General features: G+C 45.3%; 2 protein-coding genes across 51 annotated transcripts; both read left to right on the top strand.

The window, feature by feature from the left end:
* Positions 1 to 658: 658 nt before the first annotated feature.
* Positions 659 to 18,963, top strand: LOC127534570 (synaptophysin-like). The gene is made up of 7 exons (XM_051950143.1): positions 659 to 797; positions 5,491 to 5,556; positions 8,607 to 8,731; positions 9,307 to 9,505; positions 9,608 to 9,805; positions 11,487 to 11,702; positions 18,898 to 18,963. Exons 1-7 carry the CDS (start codon positions 780 to 782, stop codon positions 18,961 to 18,963), a joined length of 888 nt encoding a protein of 295 aa, XP_051806103.1. The 5' UTR covers positions 659 to 779.
* Positions 11,711 to 17,965, top strand: LOC127534566 (mucin-19-like). 50 transcript variants are annotated; one of them, XM_051950115.1, is made up of 4 exons: positions 11,711 to 13,349; positions 14,286 to 14,351; positions 15,228 to 15,482; positions 15,543 to 17,965. In XM_051950115.1, exons 1-4 carry the CDS (start codon positions 13,202 to 13,204, stop codon positions 17,849 to 17,851), a joined length of 2,778 nt encoding a protein of 925 aa, XP_051806075.1. In that variant the 5' UTR covers positions 11,711 to 13,201; the 3' UTR covers positions 17,852 to 17,965. The 50 variants fall into 50 exon arrangements, with proteins under 50 accessions (XP_051806075.1, XP_051806076.1, XP_051806046.1 ...); XM_051950116.1 differs by having other exon boundaries at positions 14,286 to 14,429; positions 15,351 to 15,482; XM_051950086.1 differs by lacking the exon at positions 14,286 to 14,351 and adding an exon at positions 14,181 to 14,255 and having other exon boundaries at positions 11,711 to 14,045; positions 14,853 to 15,482.
* Positions 18,964 to 20,619: the final 1,656 nt, after the last annotated feature.

Genomic DNA, 20,619 nt, shown 5'->3' with positions numbered 1-20,619 from the left:
TAGTTGAGTAGAAATGTCAACGTTGTTTCAATGTTCCTGATGGTTGAAATACCATTGGTCTGTGGTCAGAATTTCAATGTTGTTTCAATATTAAAAAATGGTGCAACATGATGTTGAATCAACATCAGATTTCAACGTTTATTTAATGACTTATAGTTGAAAAAATAACATTGATTCAATATAGTTTCAATAACTGCTTGCTGTCTGGGAAAAGACAGGGTAATGTTGCTCCCTAAACCTTCTAGTAACACTTTCATCAATAAATGCGTAGAAATATCCCTACTTGATGCCATACTTGATTAAATTTTGTTCATAGCATACTCATGAATGTTCTTGCAAGAATTAGAAATAACAAATTGCTAAGTTAGTTAGCTCTTAATTGGGCTGTTTTGACAAAAAAAAAAAAAAGGGAAAATTAGGGGTGAGTCCAAACTTTAGCCTGGTAGTGTATGAATGCATGTTGATAGCTGCTGAATGTGTGGGTTATACTGTTTTACTCCAAAATATAAATTAATTTTTTTACGCATCTCATTTGTTCGGCGTGACGTCTACATAAATATTTACTGGACCCGTCATCATCAACATGTGACGTCACCACCCACTAAACTGCAGTAAAGTGTAAATCTGCTGAATGACTTTAGTTTTCTGTGTTTGTTTGTTTGTTTGTTGGTCGGAGCATCACTCTCCGGCGTCATCCGTAAATAATAAATAAATAACGTGTTCAGTCTCCTCCCCCTCCTCCCCCTTCTCCCTCCATCTTCTCCTTCTCCTTCTCCAGGATGGACGTCGTAAATCAGGTACGAACACCGTCAACATCAGCGTTTGTTCCGCCGGGTAGCTCCGGGTTGGGCTCGGTTCTCCTCTCGGGGTTCGGGCTGGGTCCGTTTAGCGGCCCGCAGACGGTTCGGTGGTGTTTGTGTCCCGGTGAAGCTGCAGTTTGTCGGGCCGTGTCCCGGCAGCAGGAGGCGGCTGGGGGAGGAGGCTCGGTTTCATTAAGAACCGGAGAATCCAACCGAGCCGAACCCGCTACTAGATCCATGTTTATGTTGGAGGGGGATGGAGGGAGGATGGAGGGGAGATGGAGGAGAGATGGAGGGAGGATGAGGGAGGATAGCGGTGTTTTCAGGCGGACTGCGGAGGTCTGTGGGCCTTTGGAGCCCTCCGCGCTGCCTGAAGGCTCAAACAAAAACACCGTAAACATGAATATGTCAGCAGCTGCTCGTGCGTGAAATTCATCACTTTGTGTGCGTGTGTGTGCGTGTGTGCGTGTGTATGGTTGTAAAATGGCAGCCGGAGGATGATGATGATAATGATGAAGAGGAGGAGCTGTCCAGTCGCTGTTCCAGCTGAACTGATCCATTATTTAACCCATAATATGAGGGTTCACCTGGGTTCAGCTGCTCCTCCTCCTTCTCCTCCTCCTCCTCCTCCTCCTTCTCCTCCTCCTCTGCTGTTAGATGGAGACCAACAGAAAAGCTCTCCGTTTTATTTTCCACCCTTAAAGCAGCTCAGCTCTTGTCTTCTGTTATTTTTTCTAGAATGTTCTGTTCAGGTTTCTGGTGATGTTTGTTTTGCAGCTCTTCATAAGTTCTCCATCTTCAGCTCATAGACAGATGGGAACTACAGCGTTCCTTCTTTTAAAGAGGCTCCTGTTATTGTTTAGTCCTGAGGTTTGATTCTCTCCATGATGCTCTCAGCTGTAACAACAGAACACTAACACTAGAACCTAACCCTAACACTTGGAGGCTACTAAACTTTACAGATGGACAACAAACTCTGATGTTCTGGAGAACTGCAGCTTCAAGCTTTTAGAAGTAAAAACTGATGCTTCAGAGGTGGAAAATCAACGTTAACATGAAAAATGGAGAAACATTAATGGGAAACAACAGAATGAAATCAACTAGAATCATCAGTGAAGACTAGTTTAAGGAACCTGAAGGCTTTGAGGAAAAACTGCTTTTAATCAGGCAGCAGCCAATCAACAAGAAGAACCTGAATCCAGTTAGTAAGACATCAGAAAAACAACTTGAATGTCTTTTAAAAGGTTAATTTTAAAATGACTAAAAATGTATTTTACAAAAATGTAAAAAAAAAAAAAAAAAGAGAGAGAGAGAAAGCTGTAGTCCTCCTGTTCCACACACAGCTGATATTTAACTGGGAAACAACCTTCAACTCCCACAATGGTTCCCTGTTGGAGAACCAGAACCAGGAGGAAGAAGGTTCTGAAATCTTCATGTAAATACTAACTGGTGCTTACAGTAAGATAAGATAAGATAGGATAAGATAAGATAAGATAAGATAAGATAGGATAAGATAGGATAAGATAGGATAGGATAGGATAAGATAAGATAAGATAAGATAGGATAAGATAGGATAGGATAGGATAGGATAGGATAGGATAAGATAAGATAAGATAAGATAAGATAAGATAAGATAAGATAAGATAGGATAAGATAGGATAAGATAGGATAAGATAAGATAAGATAAGATAGGATAAGATAGGATAAGATAGGATAGGATAGGATAGGATAGGATAGGATAGGATAGGATAAGATAGGATAAGATAAGATAAGATAAGATAGGATAGGATAGGATAGGATAGGATAGGATAGGATAGGATAAGATAAGATAAGATAAGATAAGATAAGATAAGATAAGATAGGATAGGATAGGATAAGATAGGATAGGATAAGATAGGATAGGATAAGATAATGGTAGATAAGTGTTGATCAGATATATATCAATCTATTCCAATGACTTCTACTCATTTTGTGCCGGTTGGTGGATTCTGTCGTAAAAATGTTTCTATAAACACCACATGATGTGAAGCATATTCAGTCATTTATCCAGTCTGCTGCTTTGTTTATTGATTCTTTAATGGATGTGGTGTCATGGACAGAAAGAGACCCACTGATGTGAATCTTAAATATCACAACAGACTAAAACCCGAGAGGAATCATTGATCTGTTTGTTTAAACACAGGACGTGGTAGCACTTCTGTCTGTCTGTTTATTCTGGAAAAAGCTTCTTCATTACAGATTTTTATTCAGTTCAGATTAATTTATACAGCAAAAGGGATCTGAAGGTACGTTATTTAGCGAGGTGAAAATGCTGGAGTCATACAGAAAAAAACAACGTCGGAACCAGGTTTAGTGTGTGTGTGTGTGTGTGTGTGTGTGTGTGTGTGTGTGTGTGTGTGTGTGTGTGTGTGTGTGTGTGTGTGTGTGTGTGTGTGTGAAATGTACGTAAGCGTAGAAGAGTTTACATGCAGCCAACAGGTGATTAGCTACCAGAGCAGAACAGGAAGTCACTGTTTCAGAATGAGATGACTGATTACACTGAGGAGAGTCAGCTCCAGGAAGTCGGTCCAGATGGGATCCAGGAAGATGCTGAAGTCCTGACCTACCGGCTCCAGTGTTCACTCCTCTGTCCAGCCTCTCCCTCATCACTATCTGGTCCCCACCTGTCTGAAGCAGCTCTGAAGTCAGTCATCCAGTGTTCTGAGACCAACCAGGAAGGTCCTGAGTCCCTGGATCCACTTCAGTTTTCTTACCAGCCAAACTGATGATGATGATGATCTCTCAGGTTCTGGTCTCCACCCTCACCCACCTGGACAGGTAGACGGGACGATGTGAGGATGCTGTTGGTGGATTTCAGTTCAGCTTTCAGGACCACTGCACCTCCAGACTCCAGTCTGTCCCGTCTGGGTCTGAGCACCTCCCTGGGACTGGATTCTGGATTTCCTGCCCACTAGAACCCAAGTGGTCTGAGTGGGCGGACACATCTCCAGACCCGAACACCAGAGCCCCCAGAGGTGAGTCCTCAGCCCTCTGATCTTCTCCTTGTGGATCTTCTCCTTCCTTCTTCTCATGTGGCTACAAACAGCTGTAACATCACTGGAAATCTGCTGATGATCAGACAAATGCAGAGGAGGTTGATGGTCCATCGTGGTTAGAGTCAGAAGAACAATCTGCTGCTGAACGTCAGTAAAACCGGAGAGCTGAAGGAGGACTTTGGAAGAAACCAGCAGAGGAACTACACTGAGGATTAACGGGTCACTGTGGAGAGGATGAGCAGCTTCAGGACCTGGGACTGAACATCTCTGAGGATCTGTCTGGTCCAAGCACAGACCACCATGTTCCACCTTCATCTCCTCAGACAGCTGAGGGCATTTTTTATTTAGTGGAGTGGTGGAGACACTCACTGGGAACATCACCCAATGGTTCAGGACCAGCACCGACTGGACCAGAGGCCCTGCAGATGGTTCTGAGGTCAGCAGAGCGTAATGGACGACACAGCTACACCAGGAAGATCAGGGTTAGGGTAAACCGACACCATACAGCAATGATGGACTCTTTGAGTGACTGGAACCTGAGGAACACCAAGGAGAACACAGAGATCCTCAGGAGGAGCTTCTTCTCAGGAGAACTACTCAGAAGTGAACTCTGACTTCAGCTCAAATCTACAACTTCAGCTTTATTATTTTTTCCTTTGAAGAGCAATTTGTTATACAGCAATTACACAAGAGTTCACAACAAACAAAGAAAAACAGCACACTGGACAAACATGAATATGGAAAGAACATGTAGGTTAATGCACACACTCACACTGTGTTTGAAGATGTCTACCTCATTGTTTAGGCGTTGTGACTTTATCTGATATAGTTTTTGAAGGGTTTGTCTCGTTGTTGTTGCACAGGGTTAGGGTTAGGGGAGAACAGCCACTCTGCATTTCACTAACCAGACTCTACATGACAAAGAAGTGCACGAAAATGTTGTCAAAAAGTCCTGACAGTTTTCTCAAAATGCTCTAGAATTCTCCAGTATTATATTAGTAATTATAAGAGTATTAGTAATAATTACAGCTCCCTATCCCTAATTGATTTCATGTCTCCCAAATCTCCTGAATACTTTGAAAATGTTCCTATGAACCAGAAGCTGGTCCCAGAATGATAACAAGTAAATAGAGTCTGCTGCCGTCTCTTCTGTCCGTCAATATATCATTGCATCTTTTTGTATGGTTTTAATCTGTTCTGTTGCATTTGTTTTTCCTGTAAAGTGACCTTGGGTGTCAAGAAAGGCGCTTACAAATAAAACGTAGTGTTGTTATTTTGTTTTTGGACCTTTGTTGTCACGATTTCAATAATTAACGGGGAATTAAGGTTGAAAGAAGCAACGCCGACTCTCACTGTGGAACAGGAAACAAAGAGCAGTCAGTGTGTTAAAGTCTAATGTTTCATCAGTCCACCCATCAACCCTGAGCTCCTCCCTCTGTCCCCTGACCTCCTGCTTTGCTTTGTCGCTCTAAACATTCTAGTTCAGTGCTGATGCTGTGCGTTTCTGTTTGCTTTATGATCACTGATGTCACTGCCTCAGATTTTCACTTTGCTTCAGCATCAATGAACCTGAACACCAACATCTGTTGTCTTTGCTCAGTTTAAGTAAAAATAACTGTGTCTGTCTGTCTGTCTGTCTGTCTGTCTGTCCTCAGCTGGTGGCCCAGGGCCAGTTCAGGGTGCTGAAGGTTCCTCTGGGTTTCATTAAGGTCTTGGAATGGGTGAGTTCATCTTAACAACACTTACACCACAAATACCCACAAACACAGCACAGAAGCATGAGTTCCCCCTCCAGGTATCCAGTCCATCCATAGATATGTGGACACTCACTCATTTTTCATCCTGTGGGTTCAGAACCACCACAGTAGATTTGTATGAATCCATCTGGATGTGCTTTAAGTTCAGACTTTCAGCTTTAATCTGAGTATTTACATCCACACCAGGTGAACGTTGGAGCAGCTACAACACATTGTAGACGAACTAAAAGTAACTGGACAGGTGGCTGCTCAGCTGATCCAGGGCCAGGTGTGAGTTATTCCCTCATTATTTCATTTACAAGGAGCAGATTAAAGGTCGAGAGTTCAAGTGTGGAACTTGATGAATCAAGTATGCATATGAAGTCCAAAGAGCATCTCTATCAGTAAAGGAAGCTGTCATCAGAGAGCAGAAACATTAGGAGGGGACAAGTCTACTGTTTGGTTCATTCTTAAAAAGAAAGAAGGACCTGGTGAGCTCAGCAACACCAAAAGACCCAGAAGACCAAGAAAACCAGTGTGGTGGAAGACAGAAGAATCCTTTCTCTGGTCAAGAAGATCCCTTCATAACAGCTGGTCAGATCCAGAAGACTCTCCAAGAGGTAAAAGTCAGCAACTCAGAGAAGACTTTACCAGAGTGAATTCAGAGGGTTCATCACAAGGTGGAAACCATCGGTGAGCCTCATAAACAGGAAGAGGCTCAGATTAGAGTTTACCAAAAAACAGCAAATTTTCATCTGGAAGTGGTCATATGGACCACAATTGTACACGTTCTGCAACCTTATTGGCACGAGCACATCAAGTGACGCTACAGAGGTAGTACGCCATGTCGAGTTGCTGTTTCAAAACGACGATAAAAAGCAAAGCGAAAAGCACGCTTATTAGTTGTTCCTCCATGTTGTTGGTGGAAAAGAAATGCTGCAAGAAATGGAGTTTGTTTTCTTCCGGTAAACAGGGATACGTCACGTCCACTCCCTGTCCAATCAGAATCTTTTCCAACGCCCGAGCGTTAAAGCGGAATTAAGGAAGGGGAATAAACGTGCGGTCCATGTAAGCCTTAATTCAGAATTAGTATTTATGCTGGCTGTAGTCAGGCTGGGCTGTAAACGCGAATCACAACACTTTAAGACTAAGACTGAAGACACTAATTCCGAATTAATAATTCTGAATTAAAAAACTTCATGTAACTGTGGCCACTGAAGCATGGTGGAGGTAGTATCATGGTGTGGTCAAGTATGGGTGCCAGTAGAACTGGTTCTCTGATATCTGTTGATGAGGTAACTGCTGACTGAAGGATGACTTCTAAAGTGTTTCATAAATATTATCTGATCATCCGCAGCCAGATGCTTCAGAACTCAGTGGACGGAGCTTCACGGTACAGATGGACGATGACCTGAAGCAAACTGCCAAAGAAACCAAAGAGTTTTTTTAAGGCAAAGAAGTGGAATGTTCTGCAGAGGCCGAGTCAGTCACCTGACCTCAGTCCAGTTCAGCCGTTTGCTGAAGACGGAACTGAAGGATCAGGAAGTGCAGACAGCAGCAGAAGCAGAGGTCTGGTACTTACAGTTACCAGGAACCAAACCCAGCGTCTGGTGATGTCTATGACTTCCACACTTTAGGAGGAAACCAAACGTTAAAGGTGATCATTTCATCTGTGCCTATGTTAGTTTGTCGAATTACTTTTGGTCCCTGAAAAAGGTGGAGGGTACAAATAATATGTGTTGTAGTTCTTCCAACGTTCACCCGATGTGGATGTAAATCCTCACATTAAACTGAAAATCTGAACTTAAAGCACGTCTGGATGGTTTCATTTAGATCTACTGTGGTAGTGCACTGAGCCCAGATGATGAAGCATGTGTCCAAATATCTAAGGAGCTGATTCTAACTCCAGCTGGTTTCACTTGTTTCACTCTGAATGCAAATGAATAGAAAAATTCTGAAAAATACTTTTACTAATTCAAAAACAGCAGCATCTCACATAAACTGTCACACATTTGTAGCTTATAAGCTGCTGATTGTTCTGTTTTTGGACCTTAATTTGGGTCCACGTGTCTCACATTGTACCATCTATAGCGTCTGCCTTACCTTCAGATTCTGTTCCACCTTTAGACTCCGTCTTATCGTTCGACTCTTATTACCAGTAATTCATTTTTACTTCACACAGCCTCCATCCAGGCTACAGAGAGTCCACTATACCCAAAACTTCTGCTTCATTACAGTATGAAGAGTACCTGTAAGTCATAACTGTCATCCATGGATGAACAGAAATTATCCGTCAGAATGTGTCGATAGGTATCCTTCAGTCACACTGACCTCGTGCTGTTTCTGCGCATTTTCCAATGCCATTAAATCAATAAAATCACCAAACCCAAACGACATCACCAGCGTGGGAAGTGGGCGGAGCCAGTGTGGGTTTGATTCCAGCTTCACACACTAAAGACAGACGTGAGGATGAGTCATCTTCCTGCAGGAGCAAACACCTCGTCTGCTCCGACAGAACCACGCTCAGAGCAGCTTCACGAGAACCCGGCATGAAGAATGGATCGGGATTAAACTGCTGTTGGTCCAGTGGTTGATTTTTGTTTTTCGCTACATTATCTCCGATTGATCTGTTTATTTTAGCAGAATTATGTGTAGAATAAATGATTTATTAACTAAAAAGCCAAAGCCTGTGGTAGTCTACAGGCGTCCTCACAAACCTCCACCAATAACCCTAACCCTGCTGCCGAATCAGAGCCTGAAAGGCCTCATGGGATGTTCTCAGAAATCAGCAACAGACATTTAGATAAGTGGAGATCTACATGTGCAAACTGACATATTGACCTGTGTTTACATATGAACCAACAGAAAACAGCAACTGAAAACACAACTAAGAGTATATGGGAGCACCAACTGTTCTTCAAAAAGCAGATTTTTTTTGGAGGCTGATATGAATTATTATAATGGGTAGCCTCCTTAAATAATCTCTGCATTGTTACTACTTACCATTTTGGCTATTGTTCTTCCTCCTCTTCCAGTTCTTCGCCATCTTTGCCTTCTCCACCTGCGGCAGTTATTCTGGGACGTTCCAGATGTCGGTGGAGTGTAAGAACCGAACAGAGAGTGACCTGAGTATAGAAGTGGACTTTGAGTATCCGTTCAGGTCAGAAATCATCTCTGCAAACACTGAAACTTTGACTTAGGGTTTGACTTTTTTTTGCAAGACTTTCCTAGACAAACATTTTATCGTGGTTTTATGGAACGTGGATATGATAAATGTGAAATATAATAGCAACTGCCTATTTGATGTGTGGTAATCGTTACACACAAACAGGTCTAAAGAACACACAAGAACAAAAATCAGAAAGTCAGTGCACATTAAAGAAAAACTTTAGAGCTTTCACTTTTTGTTGTAACAAACAGTGAAGTGAAACCGAATGCTGCCTGTCTACAGAGATAAATGCAGAGAAGCTTCCTGAAATGTGTTCAGTTGGTCAGGTTGAAATGATTCTTTAATGTCTACTGCTGTCGTCCATGATCTGCTGGTAGAAGCTGAATTCAAACTGCTTCAAACATCAGCTTGAAGAATTTTAGTAAAGACTTAAATCAACACCCCTTTGTCTTTTGCGGTCTCCCAGTCAAAGCTTTGAGGAGTGTTTAGGCTGGAGTTACTTTTAACAGTTTCCTGTCCTTCTTACCTGACAATTTTCAGCCGTTGAGATGCTGTTCCTCTGTCAGACTCCACCAGGTGTACTTTGACGCCCCCACCTGTAAGGATGGGAGCAAGAAGCGCGTCTTCCTCGTTGGTGACTACTCCTCCTCTGCCGAGTTCTTTGTCACCATCGGCGTCTTTGCATTCCTGTACTCTATGGCGGCTCTCAGCATCTACGTCTTCTTCTTTGAAAAGTATAAGGAGAACAACAAGGGCCCGCTGATCGTAAGTGCAGCCACCTGATCGGGTTAGGGAGTAACATTTCTATCACCAAGCTGCATTCTGGGAAATGTTTCCTCCCTAACATGCTGTGTTTTGTTGCTTCAGGACCTTGGAGTGACCGGAGTGTTTGCCTTTATGTGGCTGGTGAGTTCGGCCGCCTGGGCCAAAGGTCTGTCCGACGTAAAGACGGCCACCGACCCCGACGAAGTCGTTACCATGATCCCTGCCTGCAATCTGGAAGACACAGCAACCCGCTGCCGTGAAGTCCGCGACCCAGTCATGTCCGGACTCAACACCTCTGTGGTAAGACTGTCTCATCAATAGACAACCAAGTCTCCGACAGAGTGTTCATCTTTTTAACTCTACAGTATGAAATATGAGCTCCAACTACCACTGAATCTGGAATTAGCGCCATGTGGTTTCGGTTATATTTGGAACTGCCAACTGGTTAGGCAAGGTGTACATTGGCAAGACATAAGATATTTCCACCACAAAGACACAAAACAATACATGAATTCAGGGTTTAGTCATACTAAAATGTCCCCTAACCCTTGCACTGCACTTTTGTGCTTACATTGTCATTGTGTTTCTTAGATACTGTGACGATACTTTTGGGGCCCAGTCTCAAAAAAGACCAATTAAGCTAAATGAATTTAAAAAATACCAACCAAGTGAAGCAGCTCCTGCAAGCTTCAGTAGAAAGCAACTGGACTTGGACAACTGGATGTTTCACCTCTCATCCCCGATGCTCCAGATCACATGGCTAACGGCCCATAGACGACCCAGGACACCTGTCTCCAGGTGTGAATGGTTGTGAGACCAGGTGGTCCAACGGTAACAACAGCAGTAATGGTTGTAGAGCTACCATGAATGTTAGGAAACATGGAATGAATGATAAAAGACACTTTTCCGGGGTCATATGTTTTCCTTCATTCCTCTCTCAAACAGGACAAATGCTTCAAATCCAGCTGGATGCTGAATCTGGTCCTGTGAAGCTGGCTGTCCCGTACTTTGTTCTCCTATATGAAAGTCTGCAGATACATAGGGTTAAGATGGGGACAGACTATCTCGATGATAGCCTAACCCTAGAGGTAGTAACCCTCTGACTGGTGTTTTGTCCTCAGGATGAACCAGTTTGTGTCTCAGAGTGTTGCTGGTATTTTCTGTTTGTCTGTACGGTGAATTAATTAACGGTGATGTTGTTCCTCCTGTTAGTCTATGCTTGCTGTGATGCTAATCTTTCATTAGCACCGGGGTTAGGGCCAACCATAACACTAGCCCTATTATCCAGTTGGGAGGAACCACGGTTCTTCAGTGCTTTCCTAATGTGAGCGTGTTCCTTCTCATTTCCTTTTGCTTTGGTCGGCAGAAGGAAAGGTTCTTCTAACCCTCTGGTTTAAGGTTCTGACAACCCTAACCCTGACAAAACCTGCTGATGTTCCAGTGGGTGGTGGAAATCAACCAGTAGATATTGGTCTGTGTTTGGAGGATTTCTGTAGACTTCAACGTTGAGGCTTCGTCCAAAAAGCACTTTGCCGTTACTACTTGCATCTTCCCTTGTGTGAACTTGATGTTGCATCTGATGCTCTGTGAAGGCTTCTACTTCTCGGCCTTTGATTCTGGCCCAGGCGTTGTCCACATATCTGAACCAGTGGCTAGAGTAGTTTGCATTCAAAGTTGGTGGTGTTCAGGCAGAGATTCAGCAGGCTGGGTGAGGTTGGTTCTGTTGTTTAAAGAGTAGTGGTGTGTTTGCTGTGTTTTTCCTCTCCATGATGTGGCACGGAGAGGTAAAACGCCCCAGTTTTGCCCCAGTTTCCACGCAGACGTTCTCACAATCTGTAGGTATCTGTATGGTTGCCCTGAACATGAGTGAGATTCACATTACTTAAATTTTTAAAGGCTGTTTGTTTAGAAACAGTAGATAGTAATCCAGCATAATGCATTAATGAGATGAACAACAGTTGTCGTGTTGTCTGTGTCACAGGCGTTTGGCTTCATTAACCTGGTGCTGTGGGCTGGAAACCTGTGGTTCGTCTTTAAGGAGACCGGCATCATCGCGCCCTTCATGCGGGCTCCGCCTCCTCAGGCAAAACCTGCTGCACCAGATGCCTACGGCCAGCAGGGGGCGTATGAACAAGACCCATACGCCAGCAACCAGGGAGGCTACCAGCCCGACTACAGCCAGCAAGGATACAACCAGGTGAGCTGACCGACTGCTGCTGCTCAGGTAACTTCTAAAGGGGAGGAGTTCAGCAGAAGGCCTGTGATTGGCTAAGGTTAGTGTTTAAAAATGGCCCGTCATTGGATATGTAAGATGTTCATTTTACTCAGAGATAGAAATTTCATCAACTTAAAATCAGATCCCGAAAAGGAATGCAGTTGCTTAGCTTAGCACAAATGCTAGAAACAAATGAAAACTGCTAGCAGAGCTGGCAGAGCTGCTTCTAAGGACTTCAAACCTCCAAAAACAACAAACTGAGGATCCAATAACATCACAGCTCACATTTCCTCTGCATCATTTAGTCAGTTTGTTGATTAGTTGTGAATTAATAATCTGGTGGTTGCAATCGATGGATTGTTGCCTCTGTTTGAGTATTTTTTTAGTACAGCGTAAATTCTGTGATTGCAGCTTCATAAATGTGAATATTTCCTCTTTATTTCTCCTCTGTTACAGTAAGCAGAATATTTTTGGGTGGCTGACATATCCTGTCATCTGGGAACCACTGATCTAAACCTTTCACTGTTTTCTGACATTTAAAAGAGCAGACATGGTCTCTCTCATGTTATTTTCATGTAGAAAATAATTTGAATAATCGTCAGTGACAGTAAACAAACTACACATTATCTTCCTCAGTAGTTCATCTATTGTCTCAAGCAACTGATAAACTGTTGAAGGTCCCACATGGGTTCAAATTCATTTTCATTCTATTTTGTGCTTGTCCAGTGTTCTCCCGCTTTCAATGATCGGCTGTTTTCAGGATGAATCGAGAGAATTATCACGCTGTTTCCCCATTTGAAAAAGGATGATTCCATCTTCCTGAGCTTGAGCTGGACTCCACCCAGTGACCAAACAGCTGCTCTTTTTCTGTCCTCATTTTATTTTGCAGCTAGCTGGTGGCAAAGTAACAGGTTTACAAGACGACAACTGGACAGGTGGATGAGGTGAAAAACCATTGAAGGGAAACTCAGAGGAACAACGTTCACATTAATGCAACAGACATTTAATTTAACCTGGCTGACAAAACAGTTCAGTTTTTTCTGTTTTCTTTTTCATGTTTGTCAGTTTTCACATGAAACAAAACTGAAGAAATTATTACACGACTGATTGATTTTTTACTCAATCGTGTACCACGTGGATTTTCCTGCATTTTAAAAGAAGAAATTTGAATCACGTTTTTATCAGACTTTTCAACCTATTTATACTTTTTAAACTGTATATATATATATATATTTTTTGAAGTGCAATCCTTTCCAAATACAATAATAAATAATAATAATAAAAAAGCATTGGCACTAACGCTCTATAAACATTTTAAATCGTCCACCATTCACCACGCTTACAAACCACAATAAATTACATGATATTTTACCCTTAGATAGAAATCCACTGGACTCTAATTAGCTCCATCTCGTCTGCAGTTTCATTTACAACCAATCACACACAGACATGAAAGAGTTCATGAATGATGCCGTTAGCTCATGCTAACACAGACTGCAGCAGGTCAAACACCGGCAGGTCAAACATCAGCATTGGCAGGTCAGACATCGGCAGGTCAAACATCGGCAGGTCAGACATCAGCAGATCAAACATCGGCAGGTCAAACACCGGCAGGTCAAACACCGGCAGGTCAAACACCGGCAGGTCAGACATCGGCAGGTCAGACATCGGCAGGTCAAACATCGGCAGGTCAGACATCAGCAGATCAAACATCGGCAGGTCAAACACCGGCAGGTCAAACACCGGCAGGTCAGACATCGGCAGGTCAGACATCGGCAGGTCAGACACCGGCAGGTCAAACACCGGCAGGTCAGACACCGGCAGGTCAGACACCGGCAGGTCAGACATCGGCAGGTCAGACATCGGCTGGTCAAACATCGGCGGGTCACACATCGGCGGGTCAGACATCGACTGGTCAGACACCGGCTGGTCAGACACCGGCAGGTCAGACATCGGCAGGTCAGACATCGGCAGGTCAGACACCGGCAGGTCAGACATCGGCAGGTCAGACATCGGCAGGTCAGACACCGGCAGGTCAGACATCGGCAGGTCAAAAATCGGCAGGTCAAACACCGGCAGGTCAGACATCGGCGGGTCAAACATCGGCGGGTCAAATATCAGCATCGGCAGGTCAGACATCGGCAGGTCAGACATCGGCAGGTCAGACACCGGCAGGTCAAACACCGGCAGGTCAGACATCGGCAGGTCAAACATCGGCTGGTCAAACATCGGCGGGTCAAACATCGACTGGTCAAACATCGGCAGGTCAAACACCGGCAGGTCAGACACCGGCAGGTCAAACACCGGCAGGTCAAACATCGGCAGGTCAGACATCGGCTGGTCAGACACCGGCTGGTCAGACACCGGCAGGTCAGACATCGGCAGGTCAGACATCGGCAGGTCAGACATCGGCAGGTCAGACACCGGCAGGTCAAACACCGGCAGGTCAAACACCGGCAGGTCAGACATCGACTGGTCAAACATCGGCAGGTCAAACATCGGCAGGTCAGACACCGGCAGGTCAAACACCGGCAGGTCAGACATCGGCAGGTCAAACACCGGCAGGTCAAACATCGGCGGGTCAAACATCGGCTGGTCAAACATCGGCAGGTCAACCATCAACATCGGCAGGTCAAACATCGGTGGGTCATACATCAGCATCGGCAGGTCAAACATCAGCATCGGCAGGTCAAACATCAGCATCGGCAGGTCAAACATCGACGGGTCATACATCAGCATCGGCAGGTCAAACATCGGCGGGTCAAACATCGGCTGGTCAAACACCGGCAGGTCAGACATCGGCAGGTCAAACATCGGCTGGTCAAACATCGGCGGGTCAAACATCGGCTGGTCAAACATCAGCATCGGCAGGTCAAACATCAGCATCGGCAGGTCAGACATCGGCAGGTCAGACATCGGCAGGTCAGACATCGGCAGGTCAAACACCGGCAGGTCAAACACCGGCAGGTCAGACACCGGCAGGTCAGACATCGGCAGGTCAGACATCGGCTGGTCAAACACTGGCAGATCAAACACCGGCAGGTCAAACACCGGCAGGTCAGACACCGGCAGGTCAGACATCGGCAGGTCAGACATCGGCTGGTCAAACACTGGCAGATCAAACATCGGCAGGTCAAACACCGGCAGGTCAAACACCGGCAGGTCAAACACCGGCAGGTCAGACATCGGCAGGTCAGACATCGGCAGGTCAGACATCGGCAGGTCAAACACCGGCAGGTCAAACACCGGCAGGTCAGACACCGGCAGGTCAGACATCGGCAGGTCAGACATCGGCTGGTCAGACACCGGCTGGTCAGACACCGGCAGGTCAGACACCGGCAGGTCAGACATCGGCAGGTCAGACACCGGCGGGTCAAACACCGGCGGGTCAAACATCGGCGGGTCAAACATCGACTGGTCAAACATCGGCAGGTCAAACATCGGCAGGTCAGACACCGGCAGGTCAAACACCGGCAGGTCAGACATCGGCAGGTCAAACACTGGCAGGTCAAACATCGGCGGGTCAAACATCGGCTGGTCAAACATCGGCAGGTCAACCATCAACATCGGCAGGTCAAACATCGGTGGGTCATACATCAGCATCGGCAGGTCAAACATCAGCATCGGCAGGTCAAACATCAGCATCGGCAGGTCAAACATCGGCGGGTCAAACATCGGAAGGTCAAACATCAGCATCGGCAGGTCAAACATCGGCGGGTCAAACATCGGAAGGTCAAACATCAGCAGGTCAAACACTGGCAGGTCAAACATCGGCAGGTCAGACATCGGCAGGTCAAACATCGGCAGGTCAAACACTGGCAGGTCAGACATCGGCGGGTCAAACATCGGTGGGTCAAACATCGGCTGGTCAAACATCGGCAGGTCAAACATCGGCAGGTCAACCATCAACATCGGCAGGTCAAACATCAGCAGGTCAAACACCGGCAGGTCAGACATCGGCGGGTCAAACATCGGCGGGTCAAACATCGGCAGGTCAAACATCGGCAGGTCAGACACCGGCAGGTCAAACACCGGCAGGTCAGACATCGGCAGGTCAAACACCGGCAGGTCAAACATCGGCGGGTCAAACATCGGCTGGTCAAACATCGGCAGGTCAACCATCAACATCGGCAGGTCAAACATCGGTGGGTCATACATCAGCATCGGCAGGTCAAACATCAACATCGGCAGGTCAAACATCAGCATCGGCAGGTCAAACATCAGCATCGGCAGGTCAAACATCAGCATCGGCAGGTCAAACATCGGCGGGTCAAACATCGGAAGGTCAAACATCAGCATCGGCAGGTCAAACATCGGCGGGTCAAACATCGGAAGGTCAAACATCAGCAGGTCAAACACTGGCAGGTCAGACATCGGCGGGTCAAACATCGGTGGGTCAAACATCGGCAGGTCAGACATCGGCAGGTCAAACATCGGCAGGTCAGACATCGGCAGGTCAAACATCGGCAGGTCAAACACTGGCAGGTCAGACATCGGCGGGTCAAACATCGGCAGGTCAACCATCAACATCGGCAGGTCAAACATCAGCAGGTCAAACACCGGCAGGTCAGACATCGGCGGGTCAAACATCGGCGGGTCAAACATCGGCTGGTCAAACATCAGCATCGGCAGGTCAAACATCAGCATCGGCAGGTCAAACATCGGCAGGTCAAACATCGGCAGGTCAAACACCGGCAGGTCAAACATCGGCTGGTCAAACATCAGCACCGGCAGGTCAAACATCGTCAGATCAAACATCGGCAGGTCAAACATCGGCGGGTCAAACATCAGCATCGGCAGGTCAAACATCAGCATCGGCTGGTCAAACATCAGCATCGGAAGGTCAAACATCAGCATCGGCAGGTCAAACATCGGCAGGTCAAACATCCGCAGGTCAGACATCGGCAGATCAGACATCGGCGGGTCAAACATCGGCAGGTCAAACATCGGCAGGTCAGACATCGGCAGGTCAAACATCGGCAGGTCAGACATCGGCAGGTCAAACATCGGCAGGTCAGACATCGGCAGGTCAAACATCGGCAGGTCAAACATCAGCATCGGCAGGTCAGACATCGGCAGGTCAAACATGGGCAGGTCAAACATCAGCATCGGCTGGTCAAACATCGGCAGGTCAACCATCAACATCGGCAGGTCAAACATCGGTGGGTCATACATCAGCATCGGCAGGTCAAACATCAGCATCGGCAGGTCAAACATCGGCGGGTCAAACATCGGAAGGTCAAACATCAGCATCGGCAGGTCAAACATCGGCGGGCCAAACATCGGAAGGTCAAACATCAGCAGGTCAAACACTGGCAGGTCAGACATCGGCGGGTCAAACATCGGTGGGTCAAACATCGGCAGGTCAGACATCGGCAGGTCAAACATCGGCAGGTCAGACATCGGCAGGTCAAACATCGGCAGGTCAAACACTGGCAGGTCAGACATCGACGGGTCAAACATCGGTGGGTCAAACATCGGCTGGTCAAACATCGGCAGGTCAAACATCGGCAGGTCAACCATCAACATCGGCAGGTCAAACATCAGCAGGTCAAACACCGGCAGGTCAGACATCGGCGGGTCAAACATCGGCGGGTCAAACATCGGCTGGTCAAACATCAGCATCGGCAGGTCAAACATCAGCATCGGCAGGTCAAACATCGGCAGGTCAAACATCGGCAGGTCAAACACCGGCAGGTCAAACATCGGCTGGTCAAACATCAGCACCGGCAGGTCAAACATCGTCAGATCAAACATCGGCAGGTCAAACATCGGCGGGTCAAACATCAGCATCGGCAGGTCAAACATCAGCATCGGCTGGTCAAACATCAGCATCGGAAGGTCAAACATCAGCATCGGCAGGTCAAACATCAGCATCGGCAGGTCAAACATCAGCATCGGCAGGTCAAACATCGGCAGGTCAAACATCGGCAGGTCAGACATCGGCAGATCAGACATCGGCGGGTCAAACATCGGCAGGTCAAACATCGGCAGGTCAAACATCAGCATCGGCAGGTCAAACATCGGCAGGTCAGACATCGGCAGGTCAGACATCGGCAGGTCAAACATCGGCAGGTCAAACATCAGCATCGGCAGGTCAAACATCGGCAGGTCAAACATCAGCAGATTAGGGTTTGGGTGTGCGTTCCTCCTTATGTCCCAGGTAAAACCCTGCAGTCACAGATTGGTTCTGCCCAGCTGACTGACACACTTGTGTGGCTGCTTCCTTCATTCCTTTCAGCTTCTTCTACAAAACTCCAGTTTGACTTGATAGTGTTAGTCCCCCAGCTTTACAAACCAGTAAGAATCTGACCAAGTGTTCCCTCACAGCTAACTAACCGGTAGAGGTGCAGCTCCAGCTGTGACCGACCTCCATGTTCCTGAAGCGTCGGAGCAGCAGCTCGTTTGTTTTCAAAATCAAACTGTTTACGACTAAAACCAGAAGTTCAACTGTTAGGGTGGCAATAACCATCTTTGTGGTATTTTTGCTGAGAAACTGTTTGAGAATGTGAGACTTTGATTCATTTGCTGAAAAGAGGAACCACATCCGGGCTGTAAAAGATTTATCACCTGAAAACCTGAAGTTCAGTTTACAGCAAAATTTTAACATTTACAAGAGAAGCTGAGGAAAATCAAAGCTCTCAATTAAACCTGTAGTAGTTGTTGGAGATGCATCCTGCATGACAGAACAGCAGCGTAGAGAGGAGAAGTCTGCAGAGAACATCTACAGGATGAGGAGATGGCATTAGTTGAGTGTTTCAACATCTAAGGAAACATTTTGGACATGTTGATTCTTGTTTAGTTTATTTGTGTGTTGTTGTTTTTTTTTTAACATTTTTTTAACAAAATAACTCAAGTTTTTTTTGTTTGTTTCTGCCATTCTGTCAGACTGCGTTTGGGTTGGTCCGTCTCATTTGTGATAAGTCATTCATTTATATGGTGCCAATTCACAACACGTATAGTATGGAGACAAATTTTAAATAGAAAACTGTCTGAAAACTGAATTTAGAAATACATTGCTGCATCATCTGAGATTTAGTTCAAAGTTTGTTATTTAGGACCCAAAAATAAGCTCTGGAAAATATCTGGCTAAATATAGAACATTTCATCTGCATTCAGACCTGAGATGATGACTTATAATCAAAAATAAGACTTGTGTTGGTTGTGTCTCCTGCAGGAGGCAGAGTACAGTCAGGGCTATGGCCAGCAGGGGGCGCCCACCTCCTTCTCCAATCAGATGTGAGCTGACACCAAACAGGTGAGCCCAAAGGAATATGTTCAGGTCACTCTTTTCCACAACAGAAATACCAAGATTACAACAATCCAGATTCAAAATTCTTGATTCCTTTTGTTCATATTAAAGTCACCGACTTTAAAAGAAAGAGTTTTGTTTTTTATCACTTCACAAATCAGAAAACGGTCAACAACCACAAAAAGCACATATTTTCTGCATTCATTTTTAAAGACCTGGTCTATCAGCAGGCCATGAGAGACGAGACAGAATTAGAACTGTGAACAATTAGAACAGCTTTTCCATAAGCTGCTGAAGATTTCTGGGTCATCTCCAGTGTTGTGGATCAGTTACCTCTGTTAACCTGTAGATAACGCATCACAATGGAAGCAAATTAACTGACATCAAGACAGTTATTTTTGTTATGATAGCACAATAAACTCCCAAAAGTGTATTTTCATTAAAGTAAAAATATCTCTCACATCATGAAAAACAATATTTTTGCCTGTAATAATACTTTTCTATGATCTGATATGTATATTTTTCTTTCTGTGTAACTACTGGTTGTAGAGGCCTCCACACAGCAGGGGGCGCTGCTGCTGCTTCTGCACAGGAAGTCTAGTTATATAACTTTATAGTGTTTCATGTTCAGATGATGCGCTTTCCTCAGTCACCTTTGTAAATCACATAATCTCAGGTTGGAGCTGTTTCAAAGATGTGATAAATACATTTATTTATTTTGTTTGTCTTTCTTTCACAGGAAGCATCGGAGTGAACCAAGTGTGGGTCGCCTGCAACCTACCCACAATGCAACACTCCTGTCAGTCAGCAGAGCTAGCGGGTGGGGTGGGTGAGGGAGTTTTAGATGTTCACTATAATGATTAAAAAGAGTGTTATAAATAACAAATCCACAACTTGAATAAACCACCAAAACAACAAACAACAACAACGCTGACTAACAGAAACCCTCTAAATTCATGTTGATAAGAGTAAATCATATGAAATTACATAATTTGTGGAGAGAATGTATGTTTGTGTTGTATAGATATGACTTTGAACAGATATATAATATAGACTGAACTGTTTCTTCTTGTTTCCTATTGGGCCCCGTTATAAGCCCCGCCCCCTCTCACCTGCAGGCCGTGAAGCTGTTCGTTCTGGGTTTACAGTGAATCACATTCAAACCAGATCAGGTGTGACATCGCCTCCTCGCCATCTGCCGTATGTCTTGCTGCATGTAAATATCCAGACAGGAAGTGATGTCACTCTGGACCGCAGCTTCACGGCGACGCCAGGTGGAAACTGGATCCAAAATGGCCTCTGGTCATTCCAGTTTGTGTCTGTTCCATTCCTGCTGCACAAACATCCGTCTGAATGTTTATCAGAAACTCATTTCTACGGATTCATCCCAGCATTTACACCTAATAACACTAATAATGATAAAACCTGCAGCACGTTTGGTCAAATCTGATTTCACTTCAGCTGAGTTTTATTGATGAAGCATCAGTTCACAACATAAGTCATCTCAGGGCACTAACTTTACAACACGATAGTATAGATGACACTCTATAAGGCTGAGAGACAGCAGACTAGTGATGCACAAGTTCAGACCACAGTCTGGCTTTTGGATTTACGACCAGAATAACTTTTTAAAATACTACGCAGCCA

The sequence above is a fragment of the Acanthochromis polyacanthus genome, chromosome 6 (assembly GCF_021347895.1).
Source record: "Acanthochromis polyacanthus isolate Apoly-LR-REF ecotype Palm Island chromosome 6, KAUST_Apoly_ChrSc, whole genome shotgun sequence".
NCBI classification, from domain to species: domain Eukaryota; kingdom Metazoa; phylum Chordata; class Actinopteri; family Pomacentridae; genus Acanthochromis; species Acanthochromis polyacanthus.
The sequence above is the reverse complement of the archived record's forward strand: the minus strand, read 5'-3'. Positions and strand labels throughout refer to the sequence as shown.